Raw genomic sequence first — 16,068 nt, forward strand, 5'->3', positions numbered from 1 at the left:
CTCCTTCCCTCGGGATACTCTCTTCACTCCTCTATTCTATGAGCTGGTGAATCGGGGAGTGTGAATTCTGACTCAGATCGCCAGTGAAGTGATCACCATAAACAGTTAATGAACTGGGATCACCGCTGATCACAGTTTCATAAACGGACACCATAGAGAGAGAGAGAAGCCTGGGCATTTGAAAAAACACAAGGCATGTTACCGTTAGCCAAAACAAATGTCCTACCTCCTGAGCCTTTTTATTATTCAGAGTGGCTGGCCCAAACATTTTAGGATCAGTCTGGATCCACAGAAAGAGAAGGCGGTCAGAGCAAAGCCTAAATATTACAGGAAAAGTGGAGATATAAATATATTCTTAGACACCTTTATTTTTGGATCTACTGATCAACCTGATCTGCCATTTTCACTAAAGAAAACTTAATTTAACTTTTCATAATTTACTCAGTCTGAATTGTCCAGGTTCAATACAGGTTAACTTTAAGTCATCTGTGGCAAACGGAAGCATGTTTATCCAAATACCACCTTGAAATGCATAGAGAGTGGTTAAAATGGTTTATCTAACTATTAGAATGACCCCAGACTTAGCATATATTGCCCAAATCTATACAGGAAAATTGGCAAAACTTTTCATATTTTGAAGATTTCTGGATTAATGTGCACATTGAATAAACTAGAATATATTTCCAAGTCTCCTCGTGAGCTGTGACACATTGGAGTAATTAAATGTTTTTAATTTAATTTAATTTTTTTCATTATGAAAGTTTGATGTAAGCATGTTTTCTGAATGTATGTGTTTTTATTAAACAGCCCCTGGATGCTTGCTTATCTCTTCAACAATATTTGACCTAAATTATATTATGGCTTCAGAAAGCACATTGGCGATTCAGAAGTCAGTGACAAAGAAGGTGTCTATTTTCTAATTTGTTGTATTTATTTACTGAAATTTTGTTAAAAAAGGAAATTTGTATAATTAAAAACAACGCTACTTCGTACAGATAGTAATGACAGTTAAGAGGAAGGATTTAGGAAGTGAGAACCATTTTAAATACAGCAGTATAACAGACTAATGCCTATGATTAAAACTCCTTAAAAAGTTTGGTGCAGTGTCCCACAATGTTACTTTTTTTTTTTTTTTTTGTAAAGCAATAATGGCCAGTAAATACTTTGTTTTTAACAATTTTGCACTTCACAGTATATTAGTATAGACGTGTATTATCCGTTTAAGTCACCTGACCATAACCAGACTGATTTAATAATTGCTTTACTCACAAGCTTTACATCACAGAAGTTTCCATGTCTAGCATTAGTGAGGACTAATCATCCTGAAACGGCTGTGTGTGCGCAAAGTAAAATAAATAAATCTATAATTTTTTTCTGTATCTCTGCAGTAAAACAAACTTGGTTACACCGATAGCCATATCTTACAGAATTTTAGGGTAGGAATCTAATTTTGGATTTATTTGTGGGCCTCTCGCTGTAACAAGGCACGTGGATTTTTAATTTTAACTCCTGTTGTCACTTCAAATTTAAAAACTTGTCACTGCAAGCACTCAGTCGTTTTAATATGAATCTGTATACTTAAAGTCTCTATGCAGTTGTACAGTGGCTAGAACAGGGTTTCTCAACCAGGGTTCCATGGAAATCTAGGGTTCCTCCAGATGTTGCTAGGGGTTCCTCGAGGAATAAGCAAATCCTGCCTCTCTGGTTCCCATTGACACCATTCATCTTTTTAGCTATCTGTAAGGGGCTAATTCTTCCATATGACCATCACACTAATGTATCATGAGCTGTAGAATTTTCAGCAGGAGTTCCATGAGACCAGAAAGTTATTTCAAGGGTTCCTCTATGTTGAAAAGGTTGAGAAAGGCTAGCCTAGAACATGGGGTTGATTTACTAAATCTGGAGAATGCAAAATCTGATGCAGCTCTGCAAAGAAACCAATCAGCTTCCAGTTTTTTTTTTTTGTCCAAAGCTTAATTGGACAAGTTGAAGTTAGATGCTGATTGGCTGCCATACACAGCTGCACCGGATTTTGCACTCTTTCCAGTAAATCAACTCCTATGTAATCAGGCCAGGGAATCTTTTAGGCCCACTTTGGACTTTCAAGATGGGGGCTTAAAAAATCTTGCAGGTTCTATGGAAATCAGTACAAAAAATATTAACTATTTCCTGCGTCTGTGGTAATTCTGAGACCCATACAGTGTAATTCTGACATTTAGCCTGGGTTCACACATATGCGAACACAAAAATCGCATGTGATTCGGACACGCATTGCTGTGCCGATCAAATGCAATGTCTGTGCAATGCGAGTTCAGCTATACAGTTGTATGGCTAAACTCGCATTGGATTTGCACACAGAACATGCAGAGTCTATTTTTTCCCGCACCGGAATCAGATCGCATGGGTGTTCATACCCATGCGATCCAATTCCTGTCCAGATTCACAGTTTGCACTGCGAGCTGTGAACCGATCTGGGGGTGTCATTAACATTGTATTGACACCCACAGCGGTTCGCAGAGGGCAGTGGGAACTGCCTGCGGGAGAGATGCGATGTGGGAACCGGCTCTGGAATCGGCTGGTTCCCGCATCGCTACAGTGTGAACCCAGGCTTAGTAAGAATGTTTTACTGCAATTGTGATGAAGTGAAAAAAAACCTGTATTTGCTTTGAGCATCCAGTCGCCTGTAAGTTCCATTTTTTAATTCCTTGCACATGATTAGATATTTGAAGTGAGCAGCGGTTTTCATTTTATCTATCTTGTCATTTTAGTAGATTACTTTAACCCAATCAATTATTGGCCAATTTGTGTAAAGTGATGTTTCCAATTTGAGTACTGCTTATGATAATCAGCAAGAACTGGACCAAACAGAACATACCTATATACTGATTTACTAAAAATTGAGCTCTCCGAATCTGGTGCAGCTGTGCATGGTAGCCAATCAGCTTCTAACTTCAGCTTGTTCAGTTAAAGTGGATGTAAACTCTCACATATACCCAGTGAAGTGAACAGCCTCAGATGATACACAGGGAGGAAACAAATCTCCCTACATGGGTTTTACGTGTATATCTGCTGCCTTCAGCTTTATATACTGTTTAGAAAGTGCACTTTCTGTTAGAATTTTCTCTTCCCAATTCACCTGTGGGTGTGGATTCTTACCATACACTGTGAGTCAGCTGTTTAGAGGAAAGGCACACACCCCCTCCACATAGGCAGAAACTTGCAGAGCTGTACTGTGAATAAAAATTCTGCTAATCTATTTGTAGATTTTGACACAAAATTCAGGCTGGTTTTATCACAGTTGACGGAGAACTTGTCAGAAGTTATCATGCTGATAACAGAAGAACAGAGTAGGGGAAAGCTACTGGACTTAGGGCTTTGGAGATAAATAAGTAAACATTGCAGATATATGTGCCCAGCTCAAATTTCATGAATCGGGTTTACATCCACTTTAAGCTTTGACAATAAAACCTAGAATCATATGTACAGTGCCTGATAACAATTCTGAAAAAGCCAATGGTTTGGCGAAACATGTAGAGATCGAATCAGTCTGCCCCTGCCTATGTATTGTATGATCATATCGAACATATTCTTTTTGTCTTTAAATATTTTTAATGTTTTTCTAATAATTGTATATTTTTTCTAGTTCTGTTGTTGTACTTTTGCACCTTTAAAATCCCCAAAACCCCCTGATCTTTATGCTAAGCTTATATGAGTGATGTGGTGCCAAGTGACTTTCAGGTGCCTAGCAAAAATCTTTCTCAATAAAACCTGGAAGCTGGTTTCTATGCTCTATACACCAGATTTTCCAGTTTTAGTAAATCCCCCTACAAGTGATTAACAATAAAGCCATCCGTATTTTATCACACTCAAAATCCTGTTATCACACACAAAAAAATTCTGTGTGACTGTACTCTCACAATTCCCTTTTTAATGGAAGACAAGAGTTGACTACATGACTATACATGTGCTGTATCTACCTATTAGCTGAGACAAAGTGGAGATTGTGAAGAAGGGCCAGCATGACGCCATCAATCATTTTTGGAAAGTTATCTGTCCATATATGAATAATCGTAACATATTGTAATTACTCCAGAAGAATTAGAGAATCCACCCGCACAGCGTCCTCAGCCCTCCGCTACACTGCAAGGGTTTAGACTAGGGGCAGAGAATTCAGGAGAACATATCTACCTTATTCCTTGCTCCAGCAGGCTCCCTGGGGCCCGTCCCCATAATTTCCTCTGTAAGCTACAACCAACTCCAATTGCACTTTAGCCTCCGAAGCATACAAAACAGGGTAATGTCCCTGTATTGTACAGGAGGACACTGAGACTTCCCTCACAGACCAAAGCATTGGAGAAGGAAGAGAGTGCTGGAACCTGCTGGAGCGAGGAATCAGGTAAGTGATAGAGCCTGTTTTGCAAACCGCTAGACATAAGGAGCATTTACCTCTTGCAGTGTGTGTGTGGACAACAGAAAAAAATAGGTTTTTGAGCCATCAATTTACTGTTCTGCCCAGGGCTGGACTGGGACAAAAATTTGGTCCTGGACTTCATCATGACTGGCCCACTTTAATTTTGAGTGTCTCCATCAGCACTTCCCCTTACATCAGAGTGTCCTCCCTCTCCTCCCCCTCCCACGTGTACTAACAGTTTTGAAGGCAGCTTCTCGTTCCTCTCTCGAGTCATGTGAAAAGTGACAAGTGATAAGGGGAGAAAGGATGGAACGTCTGCCAGCTGTCTATCTCCCTCTGCAGGCTGGAGGGAGTAGAACGCCTAATGCTCTCTCCAGAAAGTGACGGCAGCTGTTCCTCCTAACAGGAGTGAAATCGCCATCACTCACTGTCAGAGAGGAGCGGCTCCAGGACTGCACCTGACCGGCCCACTGAGCCATCGGCCCACCGGGAAACTCCCTGTAGTCCCGATGGCCAGTACATGCTTGGTTCTGCCCCACCCCAGACCACCCCCTTATAAGCTGCACCAGTGGGTTGTACACATACCATGGTCACAATGCTTTGCTTCATGGTCGTGGCAAAAATTTACACACCATGTTATGTTCAGCGGGCAGTACTGCCACCAATTTTAAACCTGTTCAAGGGAATAGGGCAGCAGTGCAACTGTGAGTGTAAAATTTGGCATGGTATTCCTATTCCTGTTCAGCTGCCAAACTGCCCCCTCTCAAAAAAACAAAAACAACGACAAGCATTTGAGAGGCAGCAGTATCGCCTTTCAGCCACTCCTGTAGTGCTCTCTTAAATGCGATCCAATGTGGATAATTTTTCAAGGGTTGCCTCCTATGTGAATAAGCCCTTTGTTTGCCATATGTGTCTCATTAGGGAGATTTCCCTTCACTTCCTGTTCTGTGGACTCACCAGGAAGTGAGAGACTATCTTACCAATGTGGTGGAAATCTCCATTTAGACAGCTGTCAATAGAACAACTGTCCCAATTGGAAAAATTGCCCCTCTATTCCTGTTCTGGTGGCAACCAAAAATCTTGTATTAACCCTCACCTTCATTACTTGTGATGTTGCTGATCAGGACAGATAAAGAGAAGATATCTCCCTAATGAGAACACAGACAGCAATAAAAATCTGACAATGTCTTTCAGTGGGGACACTTGTTCCGGTAACAAGTGTCTAAGAGAGGATTTCCCTTATTTTGTAGCGATTTTCTTTCACTTCCTGTTATGTCAACAGAAAGTGAAGAACAATCTCCCCAATGGTATAAAGATGAAAAAAAATCCCTATTGTTTTCAAAGTAAGCAAAAAGTTTTGGCTTTAGATATACTGTAAGAAAATGTATACTAATTGAACATGAAGGCTGCTGTTGCTGACTGACTTTCTAATCCCCTTGCTTGTTCTGGGTCAATGACCCAGAAAATAATGACGCCTGAGATAGTCAGGTAACTAGTATACTTAGAAGGAGGTCGAGTCCCTGTGTTTCTCTCACTACAGGTTCCCTTACAAAAACATCCAAGCTTTGCAGTGTCACACAGTGATCACTAATGGGCACAAAATTGACAGATTCTCCTAGAAGCCTTGAAAATCAGTGGTCCACACTGGCATGATTTCTGATGTGGCTTGAGTCATACAGCATTGCATGACAAGGGAAATTACTTTATTTTCAAAGGAGCCCATTCACATCAATGGGACTCTGTGATGTGCAATTTTGGAAAAGGTTCCTGTGCTACTTTGCTGCAATTTGGCTTCATAGAATATGCTATCCAAAGTCGCACTACATAATCGCACTGAAAACTGCATCAAAATCACATTGCAGTAGTGTGAATCAAGCAAAGGCTGGCCATACATTTTAAAAATGTCTAATTCAATTTCCTTTAGATTTACCTTAAGGGCCGGTTCACACAGCGAGGCGAGGCGAGGCGACACGGCTCGCCTCGCCTCGCTCCCGCAAGTCGCCCCCATTCAGTACTATGGAACCGTTCTGAGAGGAGCGACTCGAGTCGCTCCGACTCAGAAAAAAGGTTCCTGTACTACTTCGGGGCGACTTCGGGGGCGACTTGCATTGACTTCTATACAGAAGTCCTCTGCAAGTCGCCGCTGAGCTCCCCGCAGGTCGCGGCGAGGTAAGTCGGAGACGCCTCGCCGCGCCTCGCTGTGTGAACCGGCCCTAAACTTGTGCAAGGGCCTTTCTGATTGCATACAAATTGAAAGTGTTTAGGTTTGACCTCATATTATATGGTTTTGGTAAATATAAAGGAAAATTGTACAAGAAAATTGTATCATGTATGGCCAGCCTAAGCGTTGAATACTGCAGGTGATAGTTTATATCCACTTGCACTTTATTTTATTTGAATAGTTCATTTTTCAGGACAAGCTCTGAAAGTTTTTTCCTCTTCTTCTGGTCCAAGTAGTAACGATACTCAGTATCATATTTTGCATATACTATGGGGGTTATTTACTAAAGGAAAATCCACTTTGCACTGCAAGTGCACTTGGAAGTAAAGTCACTGTAGATCCGAGGGGGACATGCAAGGACATGCAAGGAAAATATAAAACAGCATTTTAGCTTGTACATGATTGGATGATAAAATCAGCAGAGCTTCCACTCATTTCAGATCTACCACTTAGAGTGACTTCGCAGTGCAAAGTGGATTTACCTTTCGTAAATAACCCCCAATTTGTCATCAGTACTGCTTGGGAAGGAAGAAGGGGTAGGCAGACCTTTGAAAGCTTGCCCAAAAAAATGAACTGAAAGGCTCATTCACACATGCGGCTGGTAAAAATAGGAGTTTGAGCTGCAGTTTTACCATCCTCTTAACCTATAACAGATGGCGGGGTTTATACACATGCCATAGCTATAGCAAAAATGATACCCCCCCCTCACATTTCCTGGATTAACCACTGCTGCTTGTGGCCCATTCAAGTGAATGCGGCTGTGCAGCAACTGCCCTGCTCTTCAGGGTTAAAACAGGTTGTAAGGAGGAGACATGTTGCCTTCCAGCCACCTGTCAACCGCCCTCAGATAAGCGATCCACCATAGATCGAATTGCAGAGGGGTGGCAAGTGTAAATGCAAAAAAAAAAAAAAAAAAAAGATCATGTACAGTACTCCACCTTATAAATGCATGAGCATGGCTAACACGCACAAAAAAAATTAAATAAAATAACAAAAAAAAAAAAAAAAAAAAAAGAAGCTTCAATAACAAATGCAATTTTTATTGGGCTCCTATTCAGGTATTTTCATACTTCAAACTATTAGGCAAGAACATTTAAAAAAAAGAAACATTTAAAGTAAATAAAGTAAAAAGGTAAATCTGAACAAAGGTTGATAAGTGATAGAGATTGATGAACTGTTATATAATGTCTTCACATTATATAGAAAATGTTTAATGTATAGGACTTAAAAAAAAATCCAACTGTCAACTTTTGGAACTAACAGCAATAAATGAATCGTTATATACTGCACTGATCATGTAAAAGTTAATGCTTATATAAAATACAAGTACAAGAAGATGTAATCCTAGCTTTCTGTTACTGCATTTTGTTTGTAGCAGGACTGTCACCTCTGCTCCTTTTTGTAGCAGGACTGTCACCTCTGCTCCTTTTTGTAGCAGGACTGTCACCTCTGCTCCTTTTTGTAACAGGACTGTCACCTCTGCTCCTTTTCGTAGCAGGACTGTCACCTCTGTTCCTATGGTGCAGAACAAAGTTTTATTTTTTTCTCCAAAGCCTACTGTTGATGGGATGCACCCAGCTCTTGCCAGCTTGCCCTGCATCAATCGGCTGGTATGCAGCATACCCACTAACTGGGCTAATGCCAGGGGTATTTCTATCTCCACCCTAGTTCACTGGCACAATGTGAAACCCAAATTCACAAATGTAATCTCTTCTGATTTTTACTACACTAACTTTAAATGACTTTGATTAACTTCATACATTTTATTCAGAATTGTGTGGATAACACGTGTTATTTAATATTAAAAGAAAAAAAAAACTTTAGTTGATTTCTAATTGATACCCATGTGGTTTCATGCAAAAGGCATTTGTGATAATGAATCAAAAACTTTAGTTTTTTTGTGTAATTTGTTACACTGATCAAGCTTACATTTTTATTACTATGTTTTAGTAGCTATAATTATGATTTGACATGATCTGTCATGAGACTAGAAATATATTTGTATAATAATGTGACATGCATACAGTAGATGACCCGGGCTGTGGTGCAGAAAATACACAGTAAGCTCTTATATTTTAATTTGTAATAAATAATCTACACATTATAATTTAATGTGAAATTAGTTTTTATATTTGAATAAAAATGCCCATGCCATCATATTAAATCGGTCACCATAAATGTGTAGGCACATTTTTAGATGCTAGACTTCCATTAAAAGTCCATAAAATGCCTTCCCTTAAGCATAGTCATTTATTGCAACGGGGCTGGTTTACTAAATGAGTTGAGGATCTGCACTCAATAAACTCTCACTTCAAGCAAATTCCTGAATATTTATGTCACCTGATTGGGTATTGGACACAGCTATAATTTATTAAATGAAGCTTCTCAGTTTCTTTAGTAAATCAGCTTAACCATATCAGCACTTAACTGCAAGTGACTATGTGATTTCATTGCTATGACTTTAATAATTTATTAAGCAGTTTATGCCAACAAATCTGAGCTTCTATAATAAAGACGTGCAAAAAGTAGTGACTCAATTCATCAACACATAGAGGTTATCCTTTACTGTAACCTGAAATCTTATTAGTGGTTATATTTTTTTTCTACATAGCAGCTTATAGGTCTGAAGGGTGTTCTAAGGACTCAAGTAATGAATATATACAAATGATAATGCCATTCAGCCACACACATACAGAATTCTCATGTAGGTGATTTTCTGATAGAACAGAGATTTGAGACTGATTTACTAAAGTTCAGAATATTCACACAATAAATTATGTGGATATTCCATTTAAATGATGGGGTTCTGTGAAGATGAAGTAAGTAAAAAGGATTTGTTTACATTAATTAGATAATTGAAAATTATGCACAGTATATATCTGGTATATTAACATTTATAGGTAATAACACCAGAAATTGTTAATCCTTGGTGTTATTTAAATTATGGAATTCTGTTCGGATGAAATAAGTAAACAGGATTTGTATACATTAATTAGATAATTGAAAATGATGCAAACAATATATCTGGATATTAACATTTATAGGTAATAACACCAGAAATGGTTGAGCCTAATGTTACATTATGGAATCCTGTGCAGATGAAATAAATAACCAGGATTTTTATTTTTTTCACTAATTAGATAATTGAAGATTATGCACAGCATATTTCTGGGTATTAACACTAGAGATTGTTGATCCAGGGAATATACCATTGTCTTGAGGGATCAGGAAATACTTTCCCCTGCTGCACCAAATTGGGTCATGCCTTATAGGGATTTGTTTGCCTTCTTCTGGATCAACTGTGAGTATAGAGTTCTATATAGAGAGGTTTTCCATTAGTTAAATTTTATTCTATCGGTTGAATTAAATGGACTTGTGACTTTGTTCATTCTATATAGCTATATAAGTGAATTTTCACCCAATGTATTATTTGAAGATTATCAACTGCTTTAGCAAATCATCCTCACTGTGGGGCTGTCTGGCATACAGATGCTATGTAGGTTGGCATGCTGGTATGTGACATAGCATATAACTGGATATTAACATGTATAAGTAGTAACATCAGAGATTATTGATCTAGAGAATATCTAATTGCCTCCTGGGGGATCACGAAGGAATTTATTTTTCCTCTGCTGCAGCAAACAGGACCATGGCACCAGGCATACCCCACTTTTAAGTGCACAATGAGGTTTATTTACTAAAGCTGGAAAGTGAAAAACCAGGCTCACTTCTGCATAGGAACCAATGAGCTTCTAACCTCAGCTTGTTCAATTAAGCTTTGGTAATAAAACCTGGAAGCTCATTGGTTTCTATACACAAGTGAGCCTGATTTTGCACTTTCCAGCTTTAGTAAATAAACTACTTTGTGTACTTAGAATCATCTACCTATACAGGCATACCCAATTTTGAGTATGGGGGCTTTCTATTAATTGTATTATTTTTTTTCTATTGGTTTAACTTGACAGACTTGTGTCTTTTTTCATAGGTGGGTTTGATTTACTAAAACTGGAGTGTGCACAATCTGGTGCAACTATGCATGGTAGCCAATCAGATTCGAACTTTTGTTTGTTTAATTTAGCAAGAAAAAAAAACCCCAAAAAACTGGAAGCTGATTGGATCTTCTTTAAACAGAGCTGCGCCAGATTTTGCATTCGCTAGTCTTAGTAAATCAACACCACAGTGCATCCAGGTTGCCAGTATTGTATAAAAAAAATGGTTATGTTTATCTTGAAAGGTGTTTATCCATTGCTCAGCTAACATTATATAGTCCACTTTTAGTAAATCAACCCCTATGTACCTATGTAAGCAAATTCTGAAATACTCTAGCAAATCAGGCCCATTGTTTGGTTGGCTGGCATACAACTGGTATGTGGCCACTGTGTGTAGTATACAGGCTGGATGGACCTGTAGTGGCATAACTACAAATGAAGTGGCATGCCATGAGAAGCCCCTTTTTTTCCTTCCAGCAGTTACTAATTAAGACAATGCTCTGAGCAAGACAGGAGACATTAGATGAAGTGTTAACTTAATGATTCCTCCGTTTGACTGCCTCCAACCAGCACAAGCTGCCACATTTCCAGCTAAATGAAAGTGGACAGCTGCTGCATACAACAGGGCTAGGGGAAAGGGGGATTAAGCTTGGGTGGGAGTGAAGGGGGCTGTGAAGTCAATACATGGAAAGTTTCATACAAGTCATAAGAATATCATGCAGCTAGGAATCATACTACCAATGACAGTGTTTAATGCACAATGTGACAGGTAGGCTGTGTGCATGGAGGCTGGGAGCAGAAATGCCTGTGTTGTGTTTATATTCCTGTGTAATTACAAGCTCTTTTTGCCACCTACCTATTGATTCACCAGTGACCCGTCAAAAAGAGTAGCATGGGAATTCTGGTATGAAACAATGGTAACAGGGAGAGCACTCACCCCCTCCTGCAGGCTTAGCTTCCACCGATACAAACTCCACCTTGTGAACCCCACACTCACACTACTACATCATTACAGCTTGTCCTCTATGGCCCCTGCATGGCTCCTACTCATCAATGTCATATCATAGCCTGGGGGACCAACAAGATGCTGCCAGCCTGCCAGCCTGCCATACTACCACCTCTGTGACATGGACATTCACAAAAATACAAATATGACAGCAATGCTGCCAGACACAAGGTCGTGAGGACAACTGATTAATTAGGGTCCCCTGGCTTTCCTGTCCCTGACAGTACAGCCACAGAAAACACATTTTTATTGAACTGGGAAACCGTTTTTAACATCCCACAGCGGGGGGCTTTGGGACTTTTTGTGTTTTATAATTGCTTAAAGATATATGGCAGCTTAGATTACTGTAATTACCATCAGAGGCTGCTGAAAGAAGTTAGTCGGAGTCTAAGGGACTGCTGCTTGGGTTCCTATTACCACCCAGGCAGAGATCGGTTCACATAGCTCTACAGTCATCCAACCACGGCTATTGGGCCACACCAATTACTCACTGCACCTGTGTGCTGGATGGATGGATGGATGGATCGGAGCACTGACACACCGCACACCATCCATCCACTACTTGGAGATACCACTCAGCAATCACCCAGCAAGATCTATTCTATCTATCTATCTATCTATCTATCTATCTATCTATCTATACATTATCAATTCATCTAACATCTATACATTTTTTAATTGATATCTATGCCTGCCTAGATAGAAACTCAAATGATCTATCAAACTATCTATCTTCTACAACTTGATCAATTTATCTCTATCTAACATCTATACATTATTCATATATGTCCATGCCTGTCTAGATAGAAACCGAAATGTATGTATCTATCTATCTATCTATCTATCTATCTATCTATCTATCTATCCATCTATCTATCCATTATCAATTTATGTCCATACCTATATAAAGAGTTTATGCATCTAGTTCTTTCTTTCTGATTGCATTTATTGAAATGCCCACTCCAAAGTTTACTGCAATAAAGATACCAAGGAGAGATCACAGGACAGTCACCAGCTCAAAGCCAGGACCATATACCAGGTTTATGACATACATAATGAGGGCAAAAATAGTCCATTCACAAGTGTAACACATGTGATCAGACTGACAGCTGGATCTTAGCTTCATCATTAAAAGTTGTGATTATTTCTTTCATTGGCCATGATCTATCTATCTATCTATCTATCTATCTATCTATCTATCTATCTATCTATCTATCTATCTATTTGCTTCATAACTTATGTCTTTATTTTTTTCCCTTCTTCCATTCTTTCTTCTTATTGATCTTTATTCCTCTCCCATCCAGCTCTCCCATCTATCTATCTATCTATCTATCTATCTATCTATCTATCTATCTATCTATCTATCTATCTATCTATTTGCTTCATAACTTTTTTATTTCTTTTTTTCCCTTCTTCCATTCTTTCTTCTTATTGATCTTTATTCACTATCTATCTATCTATCTATCTATCTATCTATCTATCTATCTATCTATCTATCTATCTATCTATCTATCTATCTATATATCTGTCTCATGTCTTTTTTTTTCTTTCTTTCTTTCCCTTCTTCCTTTCTTTCTTCTTATTTATCTTTATTGATTATCTATCTACAGGCATTACATGATACAGCTTTCTTGTACAGTTTTCCTTTAGATTTATCTAAACCATATATTATGAGGTCAAATCTTAACACTTTGTATAAATCCGGCAGGCCCTTGCACTACATAGTTGAAGGTAAATCTAAAGGAAGTTGAATAAGAAAATTGTATAATGTATGGCCAGCTTAAAACCGGTATATTTGTAATTTTCGCTTTATTTATCTACGTCCATCTATTCGGTCTGTCCCCGTGTGTGTGTAGTGATATCCTCGCGCAGATCTATCGATCTATCTATAAATTAATGAGGATATAATTTGAGCTTTAGGCCACATAGCTGTGTCTGTAATAGGAAATCACAGGGCAGTCTCTACCCCAGGGAAGGAGACGAATGGATACTCAAATATATTTAGAGATCACCTAGAAAACTTCTTTCATATATTATTGTTGTAAGTTTTATATGTTACACTACTATACATATAATTCACAGTATGCATTAAGTAAATAACAGTGAAATTGGTTTTATAATTAATTCTCATGCAGATGATCTTTTTAGGCATGTGTGTTTTCTTAGAAAAAAAAATAAGAATTTTGGTGTACATAAAACGAATTTGCCGCATGAAACGAGCGCTGATTCTGAGTAGTATACATAATATTATGTGTTGTATATTACCAGGCACTCCTGACTTGATTTGGGCCATTTTGGCAACTTTCTCCCGAGCGAAAACTTTAGTAGGGCTTGGTCAGTGAGTCAGAGAGAGGCAATGGAATAATGTAATCCTTATTTCCCTCTTTAGTGTCCGCAGAAACCTTGCCAGGATTAGCAGCGACTTTTGCAGCAAACAATAACCCGCACACAGACCTTCCCACAGCTAAAGTGCCTAGATTCAGGATTATCAGGAATGTGACTTTAAAGTTGGTTTTATTTTCCTCATCCCTCGTTTCTCGGATTATTTGCCATAATTAGGAATGCCTTGTGCTGTAGATTGCATTGAAATCCGATTTCAACTTGATGATTATGTGAGCAGGTTTAAACTTTTTCCTACTTTTTATAGAAGCCCTGCCACAAACAAGTCACAAAAATAACACTCAAATCATTGTAAAAGCGAAAAAGTCTTTTACAGAAGTTTATAAACTACAGTAGTTTGTCAATGAAACATTCACATTTACTTTATCTCTATTTGCATATGCATATTATAGATTTATCTATTATCTATACTCAATCTATCAATCATCTGTCTATATACATATGATAAAGATATATGTCTATTATCTTGATCTATCGATCTATCTTGATCTATCTATCTATCTTGATCTATCTATCTATCTATCTATCTATCTATCTATCATTCTTCTATGTACATAAGCATTATATAGATATTTATGTCTATTATCTATCATGTATGTATGTATGTATGTATGTATGTATGTATGTATGTATGTATCTATCTATCTATCTATCTATCTATCTATCTATCTATCTATCATCAATTTATATATATATATGGATTATGTAGCTCTATCTATGTAGATCTATCTATCTATCTATCTATCTATCTATCTATCTATCTATCTATCTATCTATCTATCTATCTATCTATCTATCTATCATCAATTTATATATATATATGGATTATGTAGCTCTATCTATGTAGATCTATCTATCTATCTATCTATCTATCTATCTATCTATCTATCTATCTATCTATCTATCTATCTATCTATCTATCTGTCTATCTACATATGCATGATACACATATATCAATATATTATATAAATTATGTATCTACCTATCAATCAATCATCTATCTATCTATGATATATAAATTATTTATTTCCATACTATATAGATCGATCTATCATCTATCTATCTATCTATCTATCTATCTATCTATCTATCTATCTATCTATCTATCTATTTATCTATCTATCTATCTATCTTTCTATCTTTCTATTCTACATAATATAGATATATCAATCTGTTATATATGTATATATATATATATATATATATATATATATATATATATATATATATATATATATGTATAAATGATCTATCTATCTATCTATCTATCTATCCATCTATTCATATACATAATATAGATATATCAATCTATTTCATCTATCTATCTATCTATCTATCTATCTATCTATCTATCCATCTATTCATATGCATAACAGAGATCTATCTATCTATCTATCTATCTATCTATCTATCTATCTATCTATCTATCTATCTATCTATCTATCATATATACACTATCTATCTATCTATCTATCTATCTATCTATCTATCTATCTATCTATCTATCTATCTATCTATCTATCTATCTATCACATATACATTATCTATTCCCATACTTATCTATCTATCTATGTATATCTCATTCTGTCTCTTTTTTTATGTCCATCCATCTATGTATAGTATATGTAGTGTGTCTATCTCGGTGTGTAGTGACATCCTTGCACCCCAGAATAAAGTGACCCCTATACGCACTTGTTGATCCGGCAGGTTTGCTCATAGTGCTGAGTGTCCCCAGAAGGTGGTCCAGGTCCTTGTGTTGCAGTCCAGTGATGACAGGTCCAGTCCAGCAGTCACAGCTCTCCCAGCCCTCCAAGCATCCTGGTCTTCTCACTCTTTAGGAATCAGCAGGGCAAACTTTTATCAGCGTGTCATAAGTATTCTAAAAGTCTTCCCCGACTCCGACACCCCGGCGATTGTCCCCAAATGAGGGATACAAGAAAAAGTTTGGGTAGACTCCTTGGAAGAAGCAGGGGCTCAGCTGTCAGTGTCAGGTGGAAGGGACAAGTGTTGATTGCCTTGGGCAGTCTTCCAGCTAGGTGGG

General features: G+C 37.8%; 1 protein-coding gene across 1 annotated transcript in view; it reads right to left on the reverse strand.

Annotated features, from left to right (window-relative positions):
- The window catches only part of NR2E1 (nuclear receptor subfamily 2 group E member 1), a 90,732-nt gene that overhangs the window by 74,482 nt on the left and 182 nt on the right, over positions 1–16,068 (reverse strand). The window contains exon 1 of the mRNA XM_077487153.1: positions 15,720–16,068. This exon is cut by the window's right edge and continues 182 nt beyond it. Within this exon, the coding sequence (XP_077343279.1) occupies positions 15,720–15,744 (25 nt within the window). The 5' untranslated portion in view covers positions 15,745–16,068. The remainder of the gene's footprint in view (positions 1–15,719) is intronic.

This window comes from Lithobates pipiens, unplaced genomic scaffold (assembly GCF_037356315.1).
Source record: "Lithobates pipiens isolate NorthernLeopardFrog02 unplaced genomic scaffold, aLitPip1_a1.2 Scaffold_18, whole genome shotgun sequence".
Lineage (NCBI taxonomy): Eukaryota > Metazoa > Chordata > Amphibia > Anura > Ranidae > Lithobates > Lithobates pipiens.